Source organism: Mixophyes fleayi, chromosome 5, assembly GCF_038048845.1.
Source record: "Mixophyes fleayi isolate aMixFle1 chromosome 5, aMixFle1.hap1, whole genome shotgun sequence".
NCBI classification, from domain to species: Eukaryota; Metazoa; Chordata; class Amphibia; order Anura; family Limnodynastidae; genus Mixophyes; species Mixophyes fleayi.
In genome coordinates, this window is record NC_134406.1 from 192,568,753 (window position 1) to 192,593,818 (window position 25,066).

Below are 25,066 nucleotides of genomic sequence, written 5' to 3' on the forward strand. Positions count from 1 at the left end.
TTAAAGTGTTGCTATTTCAACTTCTTGCAAATGCAGGGTTTACTATGGTTAGAGGAAGAGTGCTACCCTTCAGAGACAGTTATTTTGTTCCAAAGTGCCAATTCATTGACTACCACGGAAGGGGAAAGGTTAGAATAGGTGGTTACAATCATCTATACTATACACACAATCATCTATCTATACTATACACATCCTTGTTTGTGGTTTCAAAAAGTAGATTTATGTGAAGACAACAAGCCCACTTCAGACTATCTACTTACTAAAGTAGTGCAGAGAAATTGAATACTTCCCCAAGGCTCCCAAATTCTCTATAATGTCGTTACACTATGATCTTAGGGCCTCATGTATTCATTTTCAGGTCAGTAATGCCCATGTGGTCCCATTTTTGAGATTCACGTGAGAGGTGTGTTTTTCATGTACCAAGTTACACTTATGATTGAATTGAACAGAACCCTACAAGTGTCTGCCTCCTCCTCCTCCTTTTACTTAAAATGAGTTTAAATGTATAATTAAGTACATGTATGTAATGCATCCTTTGTATGAAATGTACATGATTTTCTTTGCAATTTATAGTGCATTGCCTCCTTCAGTAAATGAACTTCTTATGAAGTATGTCTGCATATTTTTTATTAGTAAACATATTCTTAATAGCTTTTTAACATAATAACATTTCACTAGATGTCATGCACGGTTTGTTTTTAAGATTTCAGATACAAGGGCAATAACTTACATCATTGTACAACAGCTGAAGGTTCTATGTCAAGTAATAATTATCAAATCCCCAAGCAGCCACAAGGATCAATGTGAGCTCTAAGCCACTGAGATGAAACACCCGTTTTATGTTGGGATCTAAGTTTTGGCTTTTACATTACTTCCACTGAAATATTAATCTTCTGTTAACCAATTTGAAATGCAGACACAATCATTTAATATAAAGCTCTGAAATTTTGAACAGTGTGTACACATGGGAAATTGCCATGAACTCCTGTTATGTATCATTTCAGCTGCTAAACCATTTAAAACAGGGATCCCTAATCTCTGGTCTCTACAGAGAACACATTTACTGTACCGTAATCGGTACATAGAAAACACTGGACTATGGATGCAATACAATAGGATATGCTGCATCTATGATCTGTCCATTATTCACCATGAACACTCATGTTTCCGTTGGTTATGTAGTCCATCAATGATCTTTAGATCAATCGGCTTTTAGACTGTATATACTATAAGAGGAAGGATATTTACATTAAATGTATCACAGATGCACAGATATTCTTTTAATATCAAATCAATTTTCAGAGAGATTTAAAAAAACAAACAAAAACACCAACTAATTAATGTTTGAATTGAACATCTAAAATGTTATAAGGGGTCAATTTAACAGATAAAGGTAGCACAGTGCGGTGCATTTATTGTACATAAGTTATCTGCAATTGTATGGATATGCAGTTTGGCTGGATAAAGCTTCAAATAGCCTGTAATATGCAGGACAGTGAGAATTAGTAGAACATGGAGTTTGAAACCAGGATTTACAGGCATAAACTTTAAATCATAAGAGCAATTATGTGCTAAATTCTACAGATTTTCAGTTGTGACACAGTACAAGCACATTTTTACAGACAATACCAAAAATGTAAGAATGTCTTGTCCATTCAAGAATATACTTGCTTATACTGCTTATATTTTATTTAATAGGTTTTGGCCAGATTATCTAAATCTTATTTTATGATTCAAGATCTTAGGACAATGACGCTGGGTATCATATATAAGAGGTACCTAATGTGCATTTGATATGATCAACATTCTCATATTAGTTATAACACAGCTTAGCCCATTTGGGTTCACTCTTTAAATCTAAGTCCAATACAGCCCCAGAAAAATAAATAACATATTATATATATTATATATACACATGTACATATACACACACATACATATATTATTAACATGACAAGACTAAACATGCAATGTGACAGCTCTTACCTGTGTGTATCCTAATGTGACGAGTTAACTGACTCGGTTTTTGAAATGTTTTACCACAGTGCGGACAGGAGTACGAGAATCCACTTCTGTCTATGTTTCTATTGTATGATCTAGTACTTGTAACCCTGTAAACAATTAAGAGCAACATTTTTAATAAATATTTAATCAATATGCGGTCACACAATATTTTTTTGCAGAGTGTTGTAATTTAAGTACTCCAAGAATTCTGCAACGCTGATATTTTGTGTTCTTAAAAATTAGGGTCTGAATAAATTATTGATAAAACAACGGATTCTGTTTCGAATTGTCTCAGCAGAAGATATTAATACTGATGTTACTGCAAACTAAGAAGACTGGAGTTTGGTTTAGTGACCTGAAGGATTTCAAAAGAAGTTGGTGCTATATTTAGCAAATTTCAAAAAGAACAACGTACCATGATATTGCTACAAATCATTGATGTAATTCTCCTCTCTGTGTCTTTACTACTAGTAAGCATACTTTCTCAGTGGCTTTCTTTTTGATAAACAATACTCAATGCACCAATTTGGAACAGAATGGATGAAATGTTTTGTATGCCAAATTCAAAAATTGAGACCAAATACCTTGGTACAGAATATTCTATATTCAACTGTGTGCAGGGCAGGCTGGTAAGCTTGGAATTACTTCTTTATGAGGTTGTCCACTTTAGAGTAACTTCCCTTTGTACATATTCATGACCATGCCCCTTAATATCTAGAAGATCAGATTGCCACTCTTTGGCAGAGTAGAGAAACTTGAAAGTAGTGCAGGAGAGGTGGGGAAAATTAAATAGTGCAATATTAAAAGCAACAGACCTTTGTATCAAAAGGGTACACAGGTTAGGAAAAGCACAAGGAAAAGGAAGCCAATGTGGTTTGTAAAAGAAGTATTATGAAAGCAAAAAGAGATGGCCTTCAGGAAATATAAGCAGACAGAAAAATGAAGGCAAAGATGTGTATTTTGTTAGCCAGAAAGAGGCTAAGACTGAAATCAGATGTGCAAAGGCACAAGCTGAGCAGAAAATAGCCCAGTCAGTAGGTGAAGGGGGCAAAACTTTTTTTTTTAGGTATATAAGTGAATAAACGGAGGAATAATAAGACTAAAAGACAGAGAGTGAGAGCCTTGTTGAGGGAGACAAGGTGATAGCAGTTTACTTCTAATCTTAATAGTTATTTTTGCTCACTGTTCACTACAGAAATAAAGGGGAAGGGGTCACAATTAAGTTGCAAGTATATTCACAGAAATGAGGTAGATACAAGTACATTTACAGAGCTCTCAAAACTGAAAGTGGATAGATCAATGGGGCTAGATGGGATACAGTCAAGGATACTAAAAGAGCTTAAAGGTGTGCTGGTAATACCAGTAACAGAATTATCCAACCAGTCACTAGCTACAGGAGTAATTCCAGAGGACTGGAAAAGAGCAAATGTAGTTTTACTGTACAAATGTGGAAGCAAGGAAGAGGTGAGTAACTACAGACCAGTGAGCCTTACATCAGTAGTAGGAAAATTGATGGAAACACTCTTAAAAGAAAGAGTTGTAAAATATCTAAAATTCAGTAACTTGCAGGATCCCAAACAACATGGGGGGAGATCATGTCAAACAAATCTTATTGACTTTTTTTTGCATTGGTGACTAAAGTAATAGATCAAGGGGGGTCATAGAGGTAGCTTATCTAGACTTTAGTAAGGCTTTTGACACTGCCTTACATTGCAGACTGTTACATAAACTTGTAAGCTTGGATTCTAAGATGGTTTATTGCATAATCTTGGTTGCAGGATAGAAAACAGAGAGTTGTAGCAAATGGAGTACATTCACAGGAGGGAAAGGTTACTAGGGATCTGTACTTGGACCAGTGTTTTTTTAATATCTTTATTGGTGACATTGCAAATGGTATTGAAGGGAAAGTATTTGCAGATGACACAAAAATATGCAACAGGATAGGCACACCAGGAAGGATAAAACAAATAATTGATGAACTAGGTAGATTAGAGGAATGATCAAGATTGTGGTAACTACAGTTTAATGCCAAAAAATGTAAAATCGTGTACTTGGGTGTCAAAAACCCAAAGGCTAAATATAGCATTGATGGCACTATAATGACTATAATGGAAACAACTGAGGAGGAAAAGGATCTGGGAGTCACTATTTCAGGTGACTTAAAGGCAGGTAAGCAATGTAACAAAAGCAAAGAGGAAGGCAAGTTAGATGCTTGGTTGCATAGGGAGAGGAATCAGTAGCAGAAAGAAAGAAGTAATAATGTCACTGTATAGGTCATTGGTATGACCTCATCTTAAACATTGTGTTCAGTTCTGTAGGCCATATCTTCTGAAGGATATAAATATATTATTATTAGACACTGTACAAAGAAGGGCACCTAAAATGATACATGGCATACAGCACAAAACTTACACAGAAAGACTAAAATAACATAATATGTGTAGTTTGGAGCAGAGAAAGGAAAGGGGAACATGATAGAAACTTTCAAATATATCAAGGGTTTTAACAAGGTACATGAGGGAAACATTCTTCAAAGGAAGATAAATATTAGAACACGAGGACATGCACTGAAACTGGAGGGAACTAGGTTCAAAGGAAATTTGATAGAAAGGGTAGTGGATACGTGGAATAACCTCCCATTAGAGGTGAAACAGGCTAATACAGTACAGCAATTTAAACATGCTTGGGATACAAATAAGCATATCCTTACAAAGAACGAAGGATCAAATAGGGTTTGAGGTTACCATGGGTTAAAATATGGGGAGACTAGATGAGCCAAGTGGTTCTTCTCTGCCGTTAAATTCTATGTTTTAATGAAATGTAATGTTCTCTAGTTGTATGTGCTTACCCCTTTGTGCACAATCCCACTTCCTTCTTGGGATTCCTGTGGTGAATAGCTGCTAGGGCAATACTGAAATCTTATCAGATTTCCACAAGATGTTCTGACAGTATGTCAAGACGCCATCACAGCAGACATGAAAGAACAGTACAAATACAGAAAGTAGGGGCACAATACATATTACGGATATCAGGACACAAAAAGGTAGACAATGAAAGTAACTTTTTAATTCTACGAATGGCTTTGAAACATTAGGATGGTCTTGGCTGTATTGGTACCACTGATCTTGGTACTGTACCTTATTTCAACTATAGTAGATACAGTTGCATTTGCAGCCAGAACCAATTTAGCTTACTCCTCTCAGGTTTGTAGCTTCGACAAAGTCACTTGCATTCCTCTAAATTCAAATATGATTGCCAAGAAATAAAAAAAACTTCAAAACCCACAAGCAAATCTAAATTGTACAATCACCTTATTTTGAAATGTGTTTTCATATGATCTTTAAGCTGTGGTGCAGCGTCAAAGGTTTTCTTGCATGATTTGCAGCTGTAGGTTTTGCTACCAGCCATCTCCTGTCTATGTTCTTCCATGTGCAGCGACAGATGGCTTTGTAGTGTGAACTCATCGCCACATTCTGAACAGATTAGAATCTACGAAATAAAAAACACATATTGCTCATCTGCAATAATTATTATTGTTTCATTTTGTCCTGCAAAAAAGAAACTAAATATCCAAATCTAAAAAAGGGTCATTGAAAAAGAAATCAGTGTAGCTTTAACTGTGTAAGAAGAACACAAGTTATTGTAGGGATTAATAATATTTATGAGAAACTCTTAGACCAGAAAGGGGAACGACGACACACAATAAAGAATTCAAGAAGCAATGTGTCAAATCTAGGAGTTAGGCATATATTTATGGAGCCAGAGAAGATATGCCAATTGATATTGATAGAAATGACTTCAAAAAGATAGCCAATTTGCCTACAATACTTTTGCAGACTATCTGGCTCATATTTGTCCAACATGGTCTTAGGAGTTTCAAAAATACACCATAAATATGAATTCCTTTAAACGACACTCATTTTTTTAGCTTTTTTTGTTGTTGTACTTTCTATTATTAAAAAAATAATTGGCTTTTTGTTTTAATTTATTCTTAAATTCCATAGATTCAGATCCACACTGAACTGCCCCAACACCTACCTGTATAGCAACAGCTCTTGCTGTGCTGCATTTCTTTAAATATACAATAGGTCTATGAAATAGGGAAGGCAGGTTTAGTGATGTCATAACCCCATTACAACACGCTCCCTTATTCTCACAGTACCACTTACAGGACCCCCTCTTCCCAGCTCTACTTACACTTGCAAAATAAAGTGCTGGGAACCACAGTTTGCTTAAGCGACAGTGTATATGGATTCTTATCAGACAAACAATGATACTTAGCATGCTGCCAGCATGCTTAGACTTGTAGTTAAACAATAGCAGATGATCCACAGTTTGCATGTTTTATTATATGCTTAATGGTACTCCAGTACCCTTTTTCAGGTTGGCTCAAGAACAGATTTTGTTATTTTATTTTTTTTTAAATAAAGATTTGTTGAATGAGGACAGTGGGAATTGTGTGTGTTTTGTTCAACTAATGTGCAGTTATAGAACTGGTGTGGGTGGGTTTATTATCATTTACTTTCTTTAGGCGCTATGGACAGGGGTCTTATTAGTTTCTTGTCAATTAAGCAGAATCACAGCGTGGCAAAGTTGCTACTTAGGGGTTCCCATTCACACATTACCTAGACCTCCATCAAACAATAGGTACCAGTCAGGAGTCAGGAGTTTACCTGCCAGGGATCTGGTAATCACTATAACTATCACTTTACGCTCCTGGTTTCCACATAATAGGTACGATCATCCCAGGCTTGCTAACTCAATAGATGGTTACAGTATTACGGGAGGGTGGTATTTACATATTATTTATCATTTTATTAGCCCCCTCTCACCTACCAATTTTATAATACTACCCAGCCTGGGCTAATTATTAACATAATAAAAGAAAACCTATTGCTCTCCTGTTATTGTGGAACTTGTATGCCCAAACTTTTGGTACTGGTAGTTTCATAGCAGCTATGCAGCCACAGGTTTGCCAATACAGCTTACTTCAATGTTTTCCCCCCGACAGCTCGAATACAGCTACAATCCAATATAAACAAAGGGTTGTTTTATTCTAACGGTTTATAGCAGCCCTGAAGTGACAGTTTGATGTAGACAACTATATATGAACAAACATTTTTGTTTTTCATCTACAGTGATTGCAGTGTCCCTTGAAAGGAGACCTAACGCCCAGAAAAGTTTATTCAAAACAACTACAAATAAGACTGCTCTTCTAAACTTTTAAAAAAAACAATTATCCAAAGATACCTATTCTCAATGTATCTACCGGTATATAGACATGTATTAAGGAAAAGTAATTCTACATCTTTCTGCAAAGTAGTATTCTTTATTATCTATGCAATTATTACTATAAATATTGTCTAGTTTTTTTACATTTATTACATCAGGGCTCCTCCAAATGACCAGTCATGGGCTAGCTGTGGCATGCCAAATGGTATTTTTGTGGCTTCCGTGAAAGCCCCATAGACACAGTTAAATGAGACTTTTGAACATTATTCAACCACAGCTATTATAGAAATGTAACCATCTTCATGGAAATATTTGCACAGCACAGCTATACATTTAAAAGCATATTTACATGTATCCCATACACTTTGCACATGAGAGTTTACAACTTTGGGCCAGTTAGCCGATATAGCCATCTTCAGTGTGATGAAAACATAAACATGCCTCTGGATGGAGGAGATTGCCAAACAGCTAAGGATGGAACAAGCCGGGCAGCAGCTTTCTAGATAAGATATACAACAGCCTTTTCTTGGTTAGCTGAAATAAGGGATTGAGGGAAAATCGCATTATACATTTAAAGGAATTCTAACCCTACATGTTTTTAATTTTCATTTTTGGTTTGTGTATTCTAAATATTAAGTGGTGAATATATAAACCTAGTATTGTTCAGCTTCTATGTTGTTGATACTTGTTTTTTTTAAGAAATAGAAACATTATACATTATTCATTATTATACATTATTCATGATAGGTTTTTCATTTTTTCCATGTGGTTTTCGTACATGAAAACCTGATACAAATAAAACACATGAAAGTCAATGAGACCATTCCCACTTATGTTGCCTGCTGCAATAGACTGCATTTGTAATGCAGGCACCTACCAGATTTCTCATATAAAAGAACAGAACCTTGGCATATCTACATAGAAAGCACATTCATTTTTGATGAGATTATTTTCATGTGCTGAAAGTCCTGCACAATGTCACCTTATGTATGCTCATTTCAATCCTAGTTTGTTTTTTTCCTGTTGCTTGTGTTTCGTATTGTTTGATTTCTGTAATTTTGTAAGACACTCCATACACTATGTTGCCATATACATACAAGCCTTTATAACCTGCTAGTTAGATCTTTCATTAGTGTTTGACGAAAGTGGTCATGAGCATTTAGTAACGAAGCTTAAAGCAGTAATTCTATATAAAAAAAAATTTAAAAATATTTTTTTTTATACATAAATCAGAGGCAGGCTATACGAAGAATCTTGGTATTTACCATTTTCTTTAGTTTGTTTGGCTGCTATTATTTATATTTATAGTACTGCAGTGTAATGGACTACTACTACATAATTTAGTGAGCAGAGATGCTTTGGAATGCCCCACTGAGCTTTGTTGGCTATGTGTAATGCAAAATATTACCCTTCCTCCCTCTCCCTCTGCCTTCACATGACATGCTGGAGCATGGTTTAGGATTGAACTGCATGAATGTCCATGAATGATATAAACACTTTAATAATTGTTCACAGCAAAATTACTACTGCTATTGCTACTAATCATACTCACTTATACCAACAGGTAAACGAAGTTAATGAGTTAATAAACAGAATCAAAAGTGATAAAATCTTGAATCACCTCCTCTTTCTCATGAAGCATAATGTGGGCTTTGAGGCTGGCCACTCGAGAGAACTTCTTGTTGCATGCTGGACACATTGGCTCATCCACATTATGTGTAGACTTATGAAGTGTAAGGTTAAACTCAATATTAAAGGATAACGGACACTGATCACACCGATGAGGCTGTGTAACAAAGAAATACATATCTGTAGTTAAAACAGCATACTCTGTTAATGAACAGATTGCAGTTAAAAGATGGAAACAATATAAGAGAGAAAGGAAGAGTGTGAGAGAGGCATCTTAAACTTCCTAACACAAATGCATACTTTGTAAGAGATCTATGCTTTAAGATATCTTTGTCATGTAAGGGAGCAGTTCTCCAATAAATCATATCGTGTCTTAAAAGGGGAAAATTAGTTTTGATTTTGATTTTTTTTTTTTTTTCAACTTTTTATTAGAAACATCTTTTTTCAATAGAAAAGGCATTACAGGATCTCGAGAGGTTAATCAGTAATACATAACAAGTGTTTACATAGAACATGACACTTAAACACTCTCATGGTTCTCTCCTACTCGGGAGATAATTGTATATTTATCTGATACAGTAAAGATGTTGTTTTAACATTTCAAAATTGTAGGGTATAGAAGGATTGGGGGGGGGGTATACAGGGACCAGAGGGAGGGATGGGAGGGTAAATGATTCATGCATCAAGTAAGAGAAAAAATGTGATAGCTTAGAAATATCTTCCCATGCTTAGATTCCACTAGAACTGGAGTGGAGGTTGATTGTGATCTATGGCCCCATGAGGACCAGACTTTGTAGAAGGAGATGGAGGAGCCCCTCAGCACACTGGTAATGTGCTACATCTGGTAAGTATGCCAGATCCGACTGCAGACCATCTGGAGTGTTGGTGGTGTGGAGTTTTTCCAAGAGGCCGCTATCTGACATGTGGCAGCGCTGATGATGTGCCTGAAGAGCTTGTGCTCAGATTTGGCGAGATCTGGGAGGGGCAGTGGTAGCAAAATGTGCTTAGGGTCAGGTGGTATGTGGGCATTTAGGATTGCTGAGGCTAATGCCAAAACTGCTGCCCAGTATGGGCAGATCCCGTGACAGTCCCACCATATATGCATGAACGTTCCTGTCTGACCACAGTTTCTCCAACAATCAGCGCTGATCTGTGGATATATTTTTTGTAATCTCGAGGGGACATAATACCATCTGTGCAACAATTTGTTAGCATTTTCTTTAGTTTTGATTTTCTTAACAAGGTACATATATACCATCTATCCTGCATAAATGTAATGAACGTAGAAATCACCACAACTAACGGAACTTACTTCTTCAAGTGTTACTTTCAGGCAATTTTTACAAATGTAAGAAGTGCCTAAGTTCGGTTTCTGGGCATGCACAATGCGAATTCACACAAGATACACTACGCAAGTTAAATTCATGCTAACACACACTTCCTCACACTCATTGACTTGCACCAATTTAAAATCATAACACTAATGAATTCAATGAGCTATCACAAAAATAAAATTGATTAAAAACATTATCATTATAAAACCTAGTATATTTGTTAGGTAATTACGCGCCCTAATGACTTTTTGATAATCATTTGAATCTTTTTAACGCTAGTTATAAATAATTACATACAGTTCCAAGGTTGATAAAATCAGTTAATCATCATAGATTAATGTTATATGAATGTTGGTTAATAGGAGAGTCAATTGATTATCAAAAAGTCAATGGAGCGCGTAATTACCTAACAAATATCCTACTAATTTCTCATTGAGGGATACCTTGTTATTACTGCTGCTCTTGCATCCTGATTTGGAGCACGGTCCTACTGTTACATTCAGAACCATTATAAAACCTGCAGACACTTTTTAATACCTCCCATCCGCCCCGATTTAGGTGGGACAGTCTCGATTTGAGGGTTCTGTCCTGCCTTGCTAGGACAGCTTTGTCCCGCAGGGTATGGAAAGATGGGAAATATTCTGTGCACTGCTGTTCTGCATGGCTTTTGTAATGCTAGAAAATAGAAAATATTGATGCATACATAAAACATACTTGCCTACCTTTGGCAAGTTGTATTCGGGAGAGGGTCGTGTCTAGAGGGCGGAGGGGGCGGGGCACGGCAAATCGCATATTTTTTGGCCCCGCCCCATCAAATATGTCGCTTTATCGCAGGGGGCTGGGCCAAAATGAAGCGATTCACCGCGAATCGCGTCATTTTAGCCCCGCAATTGCGGGATGCGGGAGATTTGCCAGCTCTCCCGGGAGTCCGTGAGACCAACCCGAATTTTAGGAGTCTCCCAGACATTCTGGGAGAGTTGGCAAGTATGACATAAAGAAACACTGAAATGCGACCACAGTAACGAGAGACTGAGAATAAACAAAGACATCTTTACGATTCTGATACATATGCATATTTTGTACAAAAAAGTTAGACATAAAGTGATTGTGTGCTTACCTTATCATTTCTCTGATGATCACGCATGTGCTTTTGGTACTGCGTTTCCTTATTGAAGGACAACAAGCAGATGTCACACTTGTGGGATGATCCATGGTAAGGGTAACTGTTATTCTCTGCATTTGCTGTTAAAACTCCATCTGCAAAGATCATTTTCTTTTTTAATGAAAATGTAGGAAAAATAGATTTCCAAACTATAATAGTGGGCTAGAGTTGCTAGTATGTTACATTTAATTCTACCATGTTAAAGGGAATTAAACTATTCTTACACTAATGACTATTAATAAAGTCAGAAGAATAAAAGGGGCAAAAAATAAAGTGGAAACTCACCTAAAAAAATTATTTGATTTATTGAAGAAGAGGGAGAATAACATGGAGGGACAGTTATATAGTGAGCATTTGTATTAATTCCTTTGTACAGTAGTAACATTTTTACTCCCTAACCTCCAAATAAAATGTGGAGATAAAATAATATAATTGGGGGATGTCGGTAATACTTTTTGCACAAAATACGGGAGTAATTTCTGCACATCTCTTAGGGTACAATATACCCTCTCTCACAACAAGGTTATTTCCTGTGTGCAGAACATTCCTAACAAAACGGTTTACATATTTTTGCAAAAATGCCGGTGCTACATTGTATATAAAGATTTGTGCATACCTTTTCTTTGTTTGTCAAAACAGCTTAATTTATTAAATAAGTAATTTAGTATTTGCTCTCAGAACACTGTTATACATTAACAATATCTCTCCAACATTCCAAGTCACTGACTGTGGTTGAGTGAAATTCTATTTATATGCCACATTATTTTAAAAATACACAATGAGAGCAAAATATGTTTCTGACTATGCATCATCATAAGTCATGAATAGATGCCTCTAACACGGAATTTTAACGTTTTTATTGTTTGTAGCACATAAATCATGAATTTTCTTGTAGAGCAGAATTTGGTGATATCGCTTGAAACTTTTTAAAGCAGCAATGGCAATACTTATCTAAGCAGTGTATCATTTATAAGCAATCTCAATTGACCTCTGCCATCAAGAACATTTGAACCCCCCCCCCCCCCCCCCAACCATCAAAAATCTAAGGAAATGTGGAAATATTACGGATTAATCCTATCATATTTCTGCCCCTTGATAGTGATTTATTATGCTGTTTATACTAGATCAACTGAGTGAAAAATATTTAGGTGACTTTGCTACGGAGTTTATGAACAATGGGCCTGATTCAAGTTGGAATGCAAAATGGCTGTAATTTCTGAGTTTAAAAAGAGTACACAACTTTGTGTCGTTCTTCCTGTATTCAAATAAAATGTGTCTTAAGATCATCATCAGCTATTTCTAAAGCGCTACTCACACCAGTCCCTGCCCCATTGGAGCTTACAGTCTAAATTCCCTAACACACACACACACGCACACACACACACACACACACACACACACACACACACACACACACACACAGAGACTAAGGTCAATTTGATAGCAGTCAATTAACCTACTACTATGTTTTTGGAATGTGGGAGGAAACCGGAGCACCCGGAAGAAACCCAAACAAACACGGGGGGAACATAAAACTCTACACAGATAAGGCCATGGTCTGGAATCGAACTCATAACCCCAGTGCTGTGAGGCAGAAGTGCTAACCACTAAGCCACCGTGCTGCCCTCATTACAATTTGAATAAGGTAGAAATATGCTCTCTATAAGCAATGCGCAACTTCTGTAGACTTAGACACACATACAAACTGAAGTATTTTTAGGACCAATTATACTATGTTCACTACATGTGTATTTACAATAAATTAACATAATAACAAACATAACTTTTATATGATCAGAAACTATTATAAAACTGGTTAACAGTATAACAAAATAAACAAAAAAAAGCCCTAAAGAACAAAGTTAATATATTTTTTTTTCCAATATAATCCATATATTTGAGGGGGTTTTTATTTTATTATTTTAAAATAACTAACTAAATAAATCTTCACTGCGTACAGTTGTTCTGTGCTACCTACTAAGGCGCATGCGTGAAAAGTAGCAAACAAAGAAAATGTGTCGGTCATCAATATCTTCTGACCTTTACACCTGTCCTGTAGAAGATGCGAAAGACACAGCTGAAAACAAGCTTACACGCCCTTACTGTACATGGCCGACGTTAGTCCACTCCTTCCCTCCCCCGTTTCGCCTCTCAAGTCATAATGTGTCCTAGATGTCACATGCACACGGATGAGTTTCGTGCAATTGCGTTCATTTGCACAAGTTCGGTTTCTGTACACGTGAATTCGCACAAGATATGTTAAGCAAACAGAGAGTCAGGCACAATATTTCTACAGGGCAAAATTATTCTCCTCATAGTTTTTAAATATTTTATAGATATCACAGCCAATATCAGGCAACTGGCCGGACATCAAAGCATATTGGTTTCATTGATCCTATTGAAATTGATGGAATCATTGTTGGACATGGGACATGGTGGAAATTGCCATTGTGTGAGCGGTCATCTTGTGAAGGCACTAACGGGCTGCAATGGAAAAAGAAGTGGTTCAGATGCACAGCCAGTTGGGGCAAACATCTAGATTCTGCCCAGATTAGCCTCCCACTTGTGTCCTTTGGGATGAGCAGCAGGATTGTCCATTGTGTAGATAGCTTTATTGTCTAGCAGCAAGATAGGTTCTCTTTAAATATATCTTCAGAGGTAGAACTAGCAAGCAGTGGGCACCATTATCCCGATGGGCCCTGGTGCACCGCAACAGCGGTAATTCCACCACTGATCAGATTATCAAGCCCTTTAACATTGTTGTATATGCTTCTTAAAGTTTAATTTTACAAATTGCACTGTACATGTGGCTTTAATACAATATGTTTACATGCATGCATTGGGGAGTAGACAAGGGAATTGCTAGACAATTTTGTAAGAGTCCCCATTTACTGCCAAAGAGTGAAAAAAAACACACACGCACGTGGGGCTTTGACAAGGAAGGCGGGCCCCATAGCAGCTGCATTCCGGATTCTATCACACTTGCTGCGCAGGCTCAGTGGGAAAGAAAGGGGGCGTTAGTGCATTTATCACATCATCAAATTAGGACTGCGAAAACCAGCAACTGTAATTTGTTAATTGTTAAAAGTAAAGTAAAGAGTTTCTATTTGACTGCAGAATATAATGTTTTATCTTGCAGACAACACACATGAATGTAAACTATATTTATTTAATAATCAGAATTGTTAATTTTCCCTTATAAGGACATTTGCACAAAATATGTATTCACAGATGAAGGAAAGGGAAACTCTTAAACCACGAATTTACCAGCAAATACTAGATAAGAAAAGCTGAAAAATATAGGTTCATAAAGTTATTACATTACCATTGGGCTTGTTTGTTTCCTTTAAACTTTATCTGTGAAATTCTAGAAACGCTGTGATGTCCAGCATCTTGTTTTTAGACACAGGAAATCTAGCAAGTCAAAAGGTTTAATTCACATAAATACTTTCTTCAGACAGTTGCAGAATACACATTCCCAAAGAAAGGTACAAACCCCAAACAAGTAATTTCCCCACATCACGATACACAAACACTTTCTAAACAAAGGCTCATTGTATCAGATATACACATCAGAAATAAGGCATTTCCTTTAGCAGGTTAAAAAAAAGTGAATTTTCTACCCTGGTCTCAGAAATAACGATTTCCTATATCAAAATATGCACAATATCAAATATAAGTGCATTGGCAATTATATAAATAAGTGCCCTGCGCTATTTCCTTTAAATCAATTTATACCAAAAGTTATTTATAAGTGATCCAGTCACAGCAACCGACTGTAAATTGTCATTGTGTTTTGGGTGCTCCCTGGCCACAAATAAAACAACTGGAGCTGGGCCAGAAGGGGTAGACTTCATTTTGTCCGTGCAAGAGACACTGACATGTCCCACTTTGTTACACACAAAACACCTGCAGGTGTCTTCCAAAACAGGCTTTGCCCCAACCATCCCAAAAGATGAAGAAACAGTGGGTGATGGTGTTGAGGGGGGTGGCGTTGATCCTCCTGGCTGTCCCCCCTTCCAGGCAGACTGCCCTGGCGCAAAAGTCCCTCTTTTAGCTGCAGGTGCCCGGGTGACAGTAAACTTGTCAGTCAGTCTAGCTGCTTCCGCAGACGATTCAGGGTCCTAATCCACTACCCATTCCTTCACATCAGCTGGGCACATAGTGAGAAACTGCTCCTGGATCATTAAATCTTTCAAAGCAACAAAGGTGGTGATCTTTAACCCTCCAATCCACTGTTTCAAAGAAGCAGACAGTTGGGCTACAAGTCCTGAATAAGTGTCAGAGGCACTGCATTTTAAATCTCTGAATTTTTGTCTATGCGCCTCTGGCGTGATATTAAAACATTGCAACAGGGCACTTTTGTGCAGTCCATAGTCGGCATGTCTTTTCAAATCCTCGCAAAAAAGCATCCAAATCTCCATATTTTTCCAATACAGGGAAACTCTCTGGACGGGGTCTGCTGATACCAGCCTCTCTGGCTTCTGGCTGGCGTTTGAGCTCGGCAAGCTCCAGCTCATATCTCCTCTCGCTCAGCAGCTTCTCTCTCTGCCTGGCGCTCCGCTGCCTCCATAGCAGCGCGCCTCTCTGCTGCCTCCATAGCAGCGCGCCTCTCTGCTGCCTCCATAGCAGCGCGCCTCTCTGCTGCCTCCATAGCAGCGCGCCTCTCTGCTGCCTCCATAGCAGCGCGCCTCTCTGCTGCCTCCATAGCAGCGCGCCTTTCCTGGCGGTCAGCAGCTTCCTTCTCCTGGAACTGCTGTAAAGGTTACAATTTGGTTGTAATGTCCGCGGGGCCCAAATGTTTTAGGGCAGTTTGCAAATGAACGTCCATAGCAGTGTCCACACATGAACTATTAGAATCATCCGAAATTAACAGTCCACTGTTTTGAACAATATCCACAGTCAGATCCGCTTTTGAATCCTGGCTGTTCCCTTCCTGGGACACATCTACGATTTGGTGCTGATCTCTCTGCACGAGAGCTCCAATCAATTGCTCCTTGCTTTTGCCACTAGTGGGAATTCCTCCATCCTCACATTGTGAAATCAGTGTCTCCTTTGCCATACGTTTATATGCCACAGCCATCTCTTCAGTTACTTTGAAAAATAAGATAGAAAAAAAAAACAGAGAGAGGGAAGGGAACTGCTTTGCACGCATGTCTTCAAAAACAATAATAAGCCGAGTTTTGTCCTTATCAAACTATTGTATTCCTCGCAACGTTACAATCAGTTTATAAGTGCAAGGGTTAATTGCTTAAACCATGCACTTAATACTCTAAGAAATTAAATAATCCCACCGCTATGCCACCAATTTGTCATGAACACGCTCCCAGCTGCTGGGACTTTGGGGTGTTTACTGTATGAGGTCACACACGATTCCAGCCCGCAGTCTCTCTCTACCTATCACACAGGTTATAGACCTCCAGAATCGTCCCCACACAGCGCTCTCACACCCCTATAGACTTCAGGTTTGAATACGGGCAATAGGACCCCAATATACTGTCCCACACTGGTACACAAGGCTCCTAGCTGCTCACAGACTAGCAAAACCCACACCAGCGAACAAAGGGTTAATTCTTCAAACCTCCAGACTGTTACACAAATGTAAATGCAAACACACACTAAGCTTGTTAATCAAATGTATCAACAAATCATACACTGGCATTCAAAGGGTTAACTTTTTCGAGCTATTTCTTCTTAACAGGCTAATGAATTTGTTAGATTATCAAGGACGCAACATATTAAATTATAGATTTAATATACAAAATTACAGGGCAGTCAGACACAAAAAATAATTAATAAACAATTGAGTGGCAGAACATACACAAGCAAAACAGTTTAAAATAAAAAAAGATTAGATTCAGAGTATAACTGACATTTTCTGTGTTGAGCGTCACACAGATCCAATTTTATTATTAATAAATCCCCTATGACTTTGTCCATCTTTTGATACAAAACACGCCTAAATACATTGTATTCGTAGAGCTTACACTCATTTCCTTAACTTCTCTGTGGGGCAGAATTCTTAATTTAACATATGAGCTGCTCTTCATCATGCTATTGAGGAATATGTGGTTGATCGCTACTTTTATTGATTTTAAGTGGCATATTTTAAAACTGAATTATTCTTGTCTATATCACATATAGCCAAGTCAGTACATGATCTCTTTTGAGTCAGAAACAATGCTTAGTGGTTCCAAAAAGTCTATTCAAGTTTCAAAACTCCCTCCCAGGCCAGGCTATATCTCACAGCAGGGGCTCTTTGAATCTGCCACAGGTGACACTCCTATCTTCTCACACTGAAACATACAACAGACTTTCTGTCTTCACATTTTACACTTTAACAGCTCAATCTATCCATGGATTTATTTGATATAACATATTTACACTGCAGTTATGATTTATCCCTTATTCCCCACAATTATGTGATGGGTTAACCCTTATAAATAACTGTAACTTCTCTAAGTTCACAACAGTAGTTACAGCCATACACAAATCAGCCAGACCATTAAAACCACTGACAAGTGAAGTGAATAACATTGATTATCTCTTTTAATAGCACCTGTCAAAGGGTGGGATATATTAGGCAGAATGTGAACAGTCCGTTTTTGAAGATAATGGGGGGTATTCTATTGACGGCGGGATCGCCAAAAATCCCGCGCTCAAAGAATATTACCGTTAATACGGTAATAGAGTAAATTACCGTATAAATGGTAATATTCTTTGAGCGCGGGATTCTCGGCGATCCCGCCGTCAATTGAATACCCCCCAATGTGTTGGAAGCAGGAAAAATAGGCAAACTTGACAAGGGCCAAATTAGGATGGCTAGACAACTGGGTCAGAGCATCTACAAAATAGCAGGGGTTAATACCGAAAATGGACCAAAGAAGGACAACCAGTGAACCAGTGAAAGGCTCATGGGTGTCCAAGGCTCGATGCGCTTGGGGAGTGATGGCTAGCCCATCTGGACCAATCCCATAGAAGAGCTACTGTAGGACAAATTGCTGGAAAAAACTGGTGATGGTAGGAAGGTGTCAGAGCACACAGTGCATCGCAACATGCTGACCCATGTCCACCGCTAAAATTGCCACAGTGGACATATCGCGCCAGAACTGGACTATGCAGCATTGGAAGAAGGTGGTCTGGTCTGGTGAATCACATTTTCTTTGACATCATGTGGACGGATGGGTGCGTGTTTGTCGTATTTACCTGGGGAAATAATGGCACCAGGATTCACTATGGGAAGAAGGCAAGCTGGCAGAGGCAGTGTGATGCTCTGGGTAATGTTCTGTTGGGAAAACTTGGGTCCTGGCATTCATGTGGATGTATCTTTAACATATGCCACCTGCCTAAACGCTGTTGCAGACCAAGTACACCACTTGAAGGTAAAGGTATTCCTTGATGGCAGTGGCGCTTTTCAGCAGGATAATGTGCCCTGCCCCTCTACAAAAATTGTTCAGGATTGGTTTCAGGAATATGACAAAGATTTCCAAGTGTTGACTTGGCCTCCGAATTCCCCAGACCTCAATCTGATCAAGCATCTGTGGCATCAATAACGGAAGCTCAGTTTGGAAGGTAGATCCGTCAGACTTGAGGTCAATAAATAACTTATTCTGTTCATTCAATATGGTGTCACTGATTATTTGCCAACCCTATATTATTACTACTTGGGCTTATCCTATTGTTTAGGGCTGTCAAGGAATCCAAAGAGGAAATAAATTAAAATTTGTTTATTTCCTTTGGAACATACCATAAAGCAACACAATGAAGTAGATGTATAGAAACATGTTTTTGCCAATTGTATTAATAAAATATGGTAAAAACAAACTAAATAGGGTTTCCACCAAATACAGTTTAACAGGAAAAACAAATATGCATTAAAAAAAGTGAAACACTGAATTTAAGGTCACAATTTTAATGTTTTGTTTTTTTTTTACTGACAACATCCAAGTGGCTTTGTGCACAAAGGTCTAACGAAGTCCCCATGACAAATCATGTCCGTGCACGATACACTCCAGCAGTAGACATACATAGAACACTTTCCATCCTTCATGCAGCTTGGCACGGTGTATTTGTAGCCTGCAGTCTCCTTACATAAGCAAGTGTTTTTGTGCTTCTGGTAAACATATTAATGTTTTTAGAAAATGTAATTACACCACAAAACACCCCCTCAATAAACAGGATAGATAGATGGATGAAATAGGCACTCGTCAAACAAGCAGTGAAGCAAAGTGGTCTTTAACCCGAAATCAACACCTCCTAGTGACTGAATGTGAGGCCCCAGCACTAGGACCCAGAGGAGACACACCAGGAACAGTTGCTTAGCACCATAAGGCTACCATGAGATAAGAAGTGTGTGGTGAGAGTGTGACAGCCAAGGACCCAGGTCAGAGGGGAGGAGATTCCGGGATTCCCTGGAAAATTTAGGAATGGGTCCATGTCCTGCTGCCACAAGTGGCTAAAGTACATCATAACTGAGAGAATATGTGTGAAAATAGGACAGATTTGAGGGAGAAATGTTCTTGCTGCATATAAAGAGGGGAAGGAGTTCCCAAGTTCAGAGAGACGCAAAAAGGGGAATAATTACCTATAATAATAAAGAAGAGCCTCTGAGAGTAAAAAAAAGGGGGGGGGGGAGCCCAATAAAGAGGGGGGAGAGCCAATTAATAGTGGCAGTATTGAATGTCTACCACATAGAGTCCCCATGTCTAGAGAGGAGAGCATATAAACAGATCCTATTAAGAGGGTTAAAGCAGTGTAGCCATATTTAATGTGACCCAGAGGGGCAGACAGAACACCAGAGAGGGTGTAATAGCCCTAGGGGTGAGTGAAGTGGCTACAAGAGGACATTAGTGAGAGTGTCAGTTCTACCAAGCAGGGCTAAGAGTGCACCAGGCAAAGAGGGTGTCAGAGATGTCAGGATGTGCTGTACCCCAGGGATAATGCCCCCGCAGAGGAGGGAATATTAACTCTGCTGGAGTGAGAAAGGAGATGTACATAGTTATTTTTATCAAGTCTCATGCTGGGGTGAATAGGAGTGTAAATAGTTTATTTTTATAGAGATGATCTAGCGCCTCAAATCATGTTTTCCCCGCACCTTAACCTGTGTCCCAACACCTTGAAGAGACATTGCTGAAAATCTGCATGTGCTGGTACCCTATGGTCGTTTATACCGACGCGAGATAGTCAGGGCAGAGGAAAGTGCAAGTGAGGAAGTGCATTACCCACCTATATATTACTCCAGGACCAGACACAGTGACAGAGGGTTACAGATATGAAACAATAGAGCAGAACACTCTGTAACCAGAACTGTTGCCCAGTGCTTATCAAGCAGTGGTAGCCATCAGTGCAGAAAAGGAGGAAGATACAACATTACGGGGACTTCTCAGTATAGCAAAAATGTTATACAGTCCATAATACCAATGTTTTGTATGCCTTAGAATACTTTGTCATCAAAATGACATTATACAAAACATTTATAGCTGCCTCTCTATATATTCATTAACGTCACAAACCCAGTAACAAAAATAACTTTTAAACGATAACTATTTATTTAAATATTAAGTATATCAAAGTATTCTCTGAAAATTTAATGACAATGTAAACTAAAACAACCATGCACTACCTTGAAAAAGGGACTGTCTGTTTTATTCAGGCATGCATCAGGTCACAAAGTATAAGCTTCTCTGTTATGACTTTGAACCTTATCCCTTGTTTTTGTTGTATATTGTTATTTGGTGTGGCCACACAAGGACATATCATCATCACCAGCTATTTATAAAGTGCCACGTATGGTTTTTTTTTGGAGTGTGGGAGAAAACCGGAAGCACCCGGAGGAACCCCAAACAAACTTGGGGGCATATTTAAGAAAGCACGATAGTGCTCTTACTGGGAAATTAAGATCCCTCTGTGTCCTCCGCATATTTATGAAAGGTGCATCGCAGCAGATATCGTGGATATCTACTGTTAGTACTGTGTGCGGCGCTGCGGATACCTTGTGGCGCCTAACAAATAAATGATAATAATAATATCTGCTGCTTTGCACTCCTCTTCGTTTTTGGGAGCAATCACCATTCAACAAGTATTCCGGTAACTTGTCTTGATAATGTACGCCAGCTTTAAAATTGTCAGATTTCAGTGCTGTCAGCTCTGCTCCGAAGAGCAGAGCTGGACAGCGCATGTGTGGAGGGTTCACATGATCCCTCCCTGTCACTCACCGCTCTCTCAGAGCGGGGATGTCTGTGCGCATGTGCAGTGCGCAGTTCCCGTGTGAAGACAAATGAAGAGGACCTGGAGGACATCTCGTTCCGAACAAACTCTACACAGATAAGGCATTTATTATAATTACAACATATGAATATAATTGCAGAAACAAGTACATTTTACACTTCAAATCAGGCCCATGCAGATTTTGAAACTTCTCTTTTATTTTAACAGACATAATTAGACCCAAGTTTTTTCTTACTTTGTTACATCTATTATTGTTTATATAGCGCCAGTCATATTATGCAGTGCTTTATAAAGAATATATACTCATTCACATTAGTCTCTCATCCATTGGAGCTTAGTCTAAATAACACTATATTTGAATGCACATTTTAGATGCAATTGATATATTTTGTATGTTGCAATGTTCACATTAGTTTCCTACTAGTGCTCCAGTGTCCTCTTGTGGTTTAAACATATACTAATAAATGAACTAGGTCTAAAAAGTCTCAGTCTTTGTATGTTTGTGGTAGGGAAATGAGATCGCAAGCTCCACTGGGGCAGGTACTGATGCAAACCAATACACATCTCCTGGCTGCTCAGTGCTACGTATTCATTTATTGTACTACATGAAAGATAATGGATGGATGTTTGGAATCATTGCTGTGCTCCTGAAAGCAGTTTTAGTTTGTTTGCTTCTTTAGCCACATTTATTACAGTAAAATGTAATATATACAAAAAACTGCTTTATGCTCTTATCCATTAAGAGAATGTAGGATGAGGAAAAGTGGTTGATATTGTTGATAAAAAGAGCTGGGTAAGAATTATTATTATTATTAAACTTTATTTATAGGGCGCAACAACGTTTCCGCAGCGCCGTACATAGACAGACATAAGACCATACAGGGTAAGATCAGTACTGATCATTAAAACAAATACTACCAGGACTTCAAACACTCCAAACATCATCACCATTTATTTATATAGCGCCACTGAATCTGCAGCGCTGTACATCAGCTTACAGTCAATTCCCTAACATACACAGACAGACAGACAGACACAGAGACTAGGGTCAATTTTTGATAGCAGCCAATTAATCTACTAGTATGTTTTTTTTGGGGGGGGAGTGTGGGAGGAAACCGGAGCACCCGGAGGAAACCCACGCAAACACAGGGAGAACATACAAACTCCACACAGATAAGGCCATGGTCAGAAATTGAACTCTTGACCCCAGCGCTGTGAGGCAGAAGTGCTAACCACTTCACCACTGTGCCGCCCAAACATAGCTTGCATAGTGAAGAATCAAATGAATTAAGAATATAAACAGAACCTATTGCCTAAAAAGTATTTAATGTAAATTAAGAAAGGCTTCTTTATAGTGCAGAAACACTTTTTTTCCAAATATGCATTTTCCTCATAAATATCACTACTGAATATGTCTACGTAACTTAGTTGCTTAAACTACATTTGTGAACTTCTGTACCCACTTATATAAACTCTCCAGGATATCAATCCTACTGGCTGTCTTTTTTTTCTGTTACACTTGTTCATCCCATTACGTATTGCTTCTCGTCATTGTATACATACAAATAGACTATTCACCTACATACATACATACATATATATATATATATTGTGCCACGTTTCTATATTTATGTAGATAAGGTTTGATATATTAAATTAGTTTCTATTTAACCCACGCCAGGTGTTTGTAACCTTAGACATGCAATGTTGTCGTGCATGATTCCCATATCACGTAACACGCACAGTAGTGGCCAAACGTCCACACACATCACCCCTATATGTGGCACCTAGTAACCATCCCATCTGCTATCCCTCTATCCTGTCTCATCCTCTCTCTGCCGCAGCCTCTAGTCCGGGTGCTACGGCCCCCTCCCGTATCATTCCGCCCTATCTCCGGCCGAAGACGCCTCACACTTACACAACGGCCTCTCCACCATATCCGGGGACTATATATGTTCCTAGACACAACATTAACATGATGTACACCCAGCTCATTTTGCTCACACCTAGCTCAGGTCACGCTGCACCAAAACAAAGTTTTTTTTTACCTGATCGCAATCCGTCCCCACCCCGTGATTTCGGGGGTCGGCCCCGCGGCATTTGTTTCGGATTATTTTTCCTTTCAGGTTAATGTCGCCTCTTCCTCTTTTTTTCACAACGGCGGCGGAAGCAGCAGCAGACGGAGGGAGGAGAAGGAAGAAGACGCGTCCGCGGCGGAGGAAGCAGAGTGGGGAGGAGTCACTGGTGATGATGTCACGTAGTGAACGCTATACTACCTGCTGTGATCCCGGCCCGGGCCTTGTTACTTACTCTTTTAATTTTGGGATATAGAGAAGCGGGTCGGGTTGTGGTTAGATAATAAAGCCGGTTGGAGTTACATTAAGTGGGGTTGGATGTGCTGTATGTCGGAGGTAGGCATTCTATGGCTGTATGTGGACAATGGGTTGCTGGCTGGGACTTGTAGTTCCCCAGCCACATGGGGGGGCCATGAATTGCCCAATCCTGCTTGTAGAGTATTTGTACCTAAACGGCATGGTCACTTTTGGCGGAGTGGTAACAGCATGCAGAATTACAAGTGATGATCTAGCGCCTCAAATCATCTACAATTAATTGTATGCACTGTTTTTGTGCCAGTACCTATTTACTTTAAATGTACCTTCATTATGTGTTTTTTCCCCTTGTACAAAAGTCTCATGCATTTAAACAGCAGCTTTCCCTAATTGACAGCAAACGTGTGATGTGTTGGAATACAAACTATGTCAGATACATAGACGAAGATGCAACAAAACTAAGAAAAATCAAGATGTGAATTATACCTTCTCATTACATGGAATAGGAAAGGCACAGTTCACCATCTGCTTTTACAAAGCAATTAATATGGCCCAGTTTGTTTTTGTTTTGAAAATCGTGTAAAATGTTTTGATATTAAAATTTATGGTAAAGCTTTAATACTGTTATTTCTGTACAGCATTATAGGTGACTGTTAATGTTCTTTTTCAATGCGCCCCTCCCCCCAATAAATGGTAGATGTTTCTCAACATGAAATCGAATGATAAACCGTCCATGTCTAACATATTATACATATACTTTTTTTTTCTTACAAAGTGTTGGATTTCACAATGTCTCATAGTTTGAGCTTTGTTTACAGAAATGTGGCAACATTTTTCATCACTATACTACATTATGGGATTTGTGTTTTTCACATACTAAAAATGCACATGAAAACCATACTGGTGTGAATGTAATGATGCTAATAAGGTTCTTGTGACAGTGGAACAAAGTAGCAATCTTCAACTTTATAATAATTCCCATATATGTAAATGCAACACACAATTCCTTCCCATGCAGATGTTTCAGTTGTCTACATTTTCTTTATTTAAAATTAAGAACTTGCATTGGTATCAAGTTCAGCCATTTATAAATTCAAGATGTTGAGGCAGAGGAAGTCAAAATAAACCTTAACAAGCCATATGCCAGT

The 25,066-nt window shown here is 38.5% G+C and overlaps 1 protein-coding gene across 4 annotated transcripts in view; it reads right to left on the bottom strand.

The window, feature by feature from the left end:
* ZNF236 (zinc finger protein 236) overlaps window positions 1-23,791 on the bottom strand; it is a 139,699-nt gene extending 115,908 nt beyond the window's left edge. For 2 of the 4 annotated variants that reach the window (XM_075213212.1, XM_075213211.1), the window contains exons 1-5: window positions 23,637-23,787; window positions 11,317-11,456; window positions 8,858-9,022; window positions 5,315-5,493; window positions 1,987-2,111 (exon numbers count right to left, since the gene is read on the bottom strand). In XM_075213212.1, coding sequence (XP_075069313.1) covers window positions 1,987-2,111; window positions 5,315-5,493; window positions 8,858-9,022; window positions 11,317-11,456; window positions 23,637-23,688 — 661 coding nt within the window. In that variant the 5' untranslated portion in view covers window positions 23,689-23,787. Of the gene's footprint in view, window positions 1-1,986; window positions 2,112-5,314; window positions 5,494-8,857; window positions 9,023-11,316; window positions 11,457-23,636 lie in introns of all 4 variants that reach the window. The other 2 variants (XM_075213213.1, XM_075213214.1) reach the window with 2 other exon arrangements.
* Window positions 23,792-25,066: the final 1,275 nt, after the last annotated feature.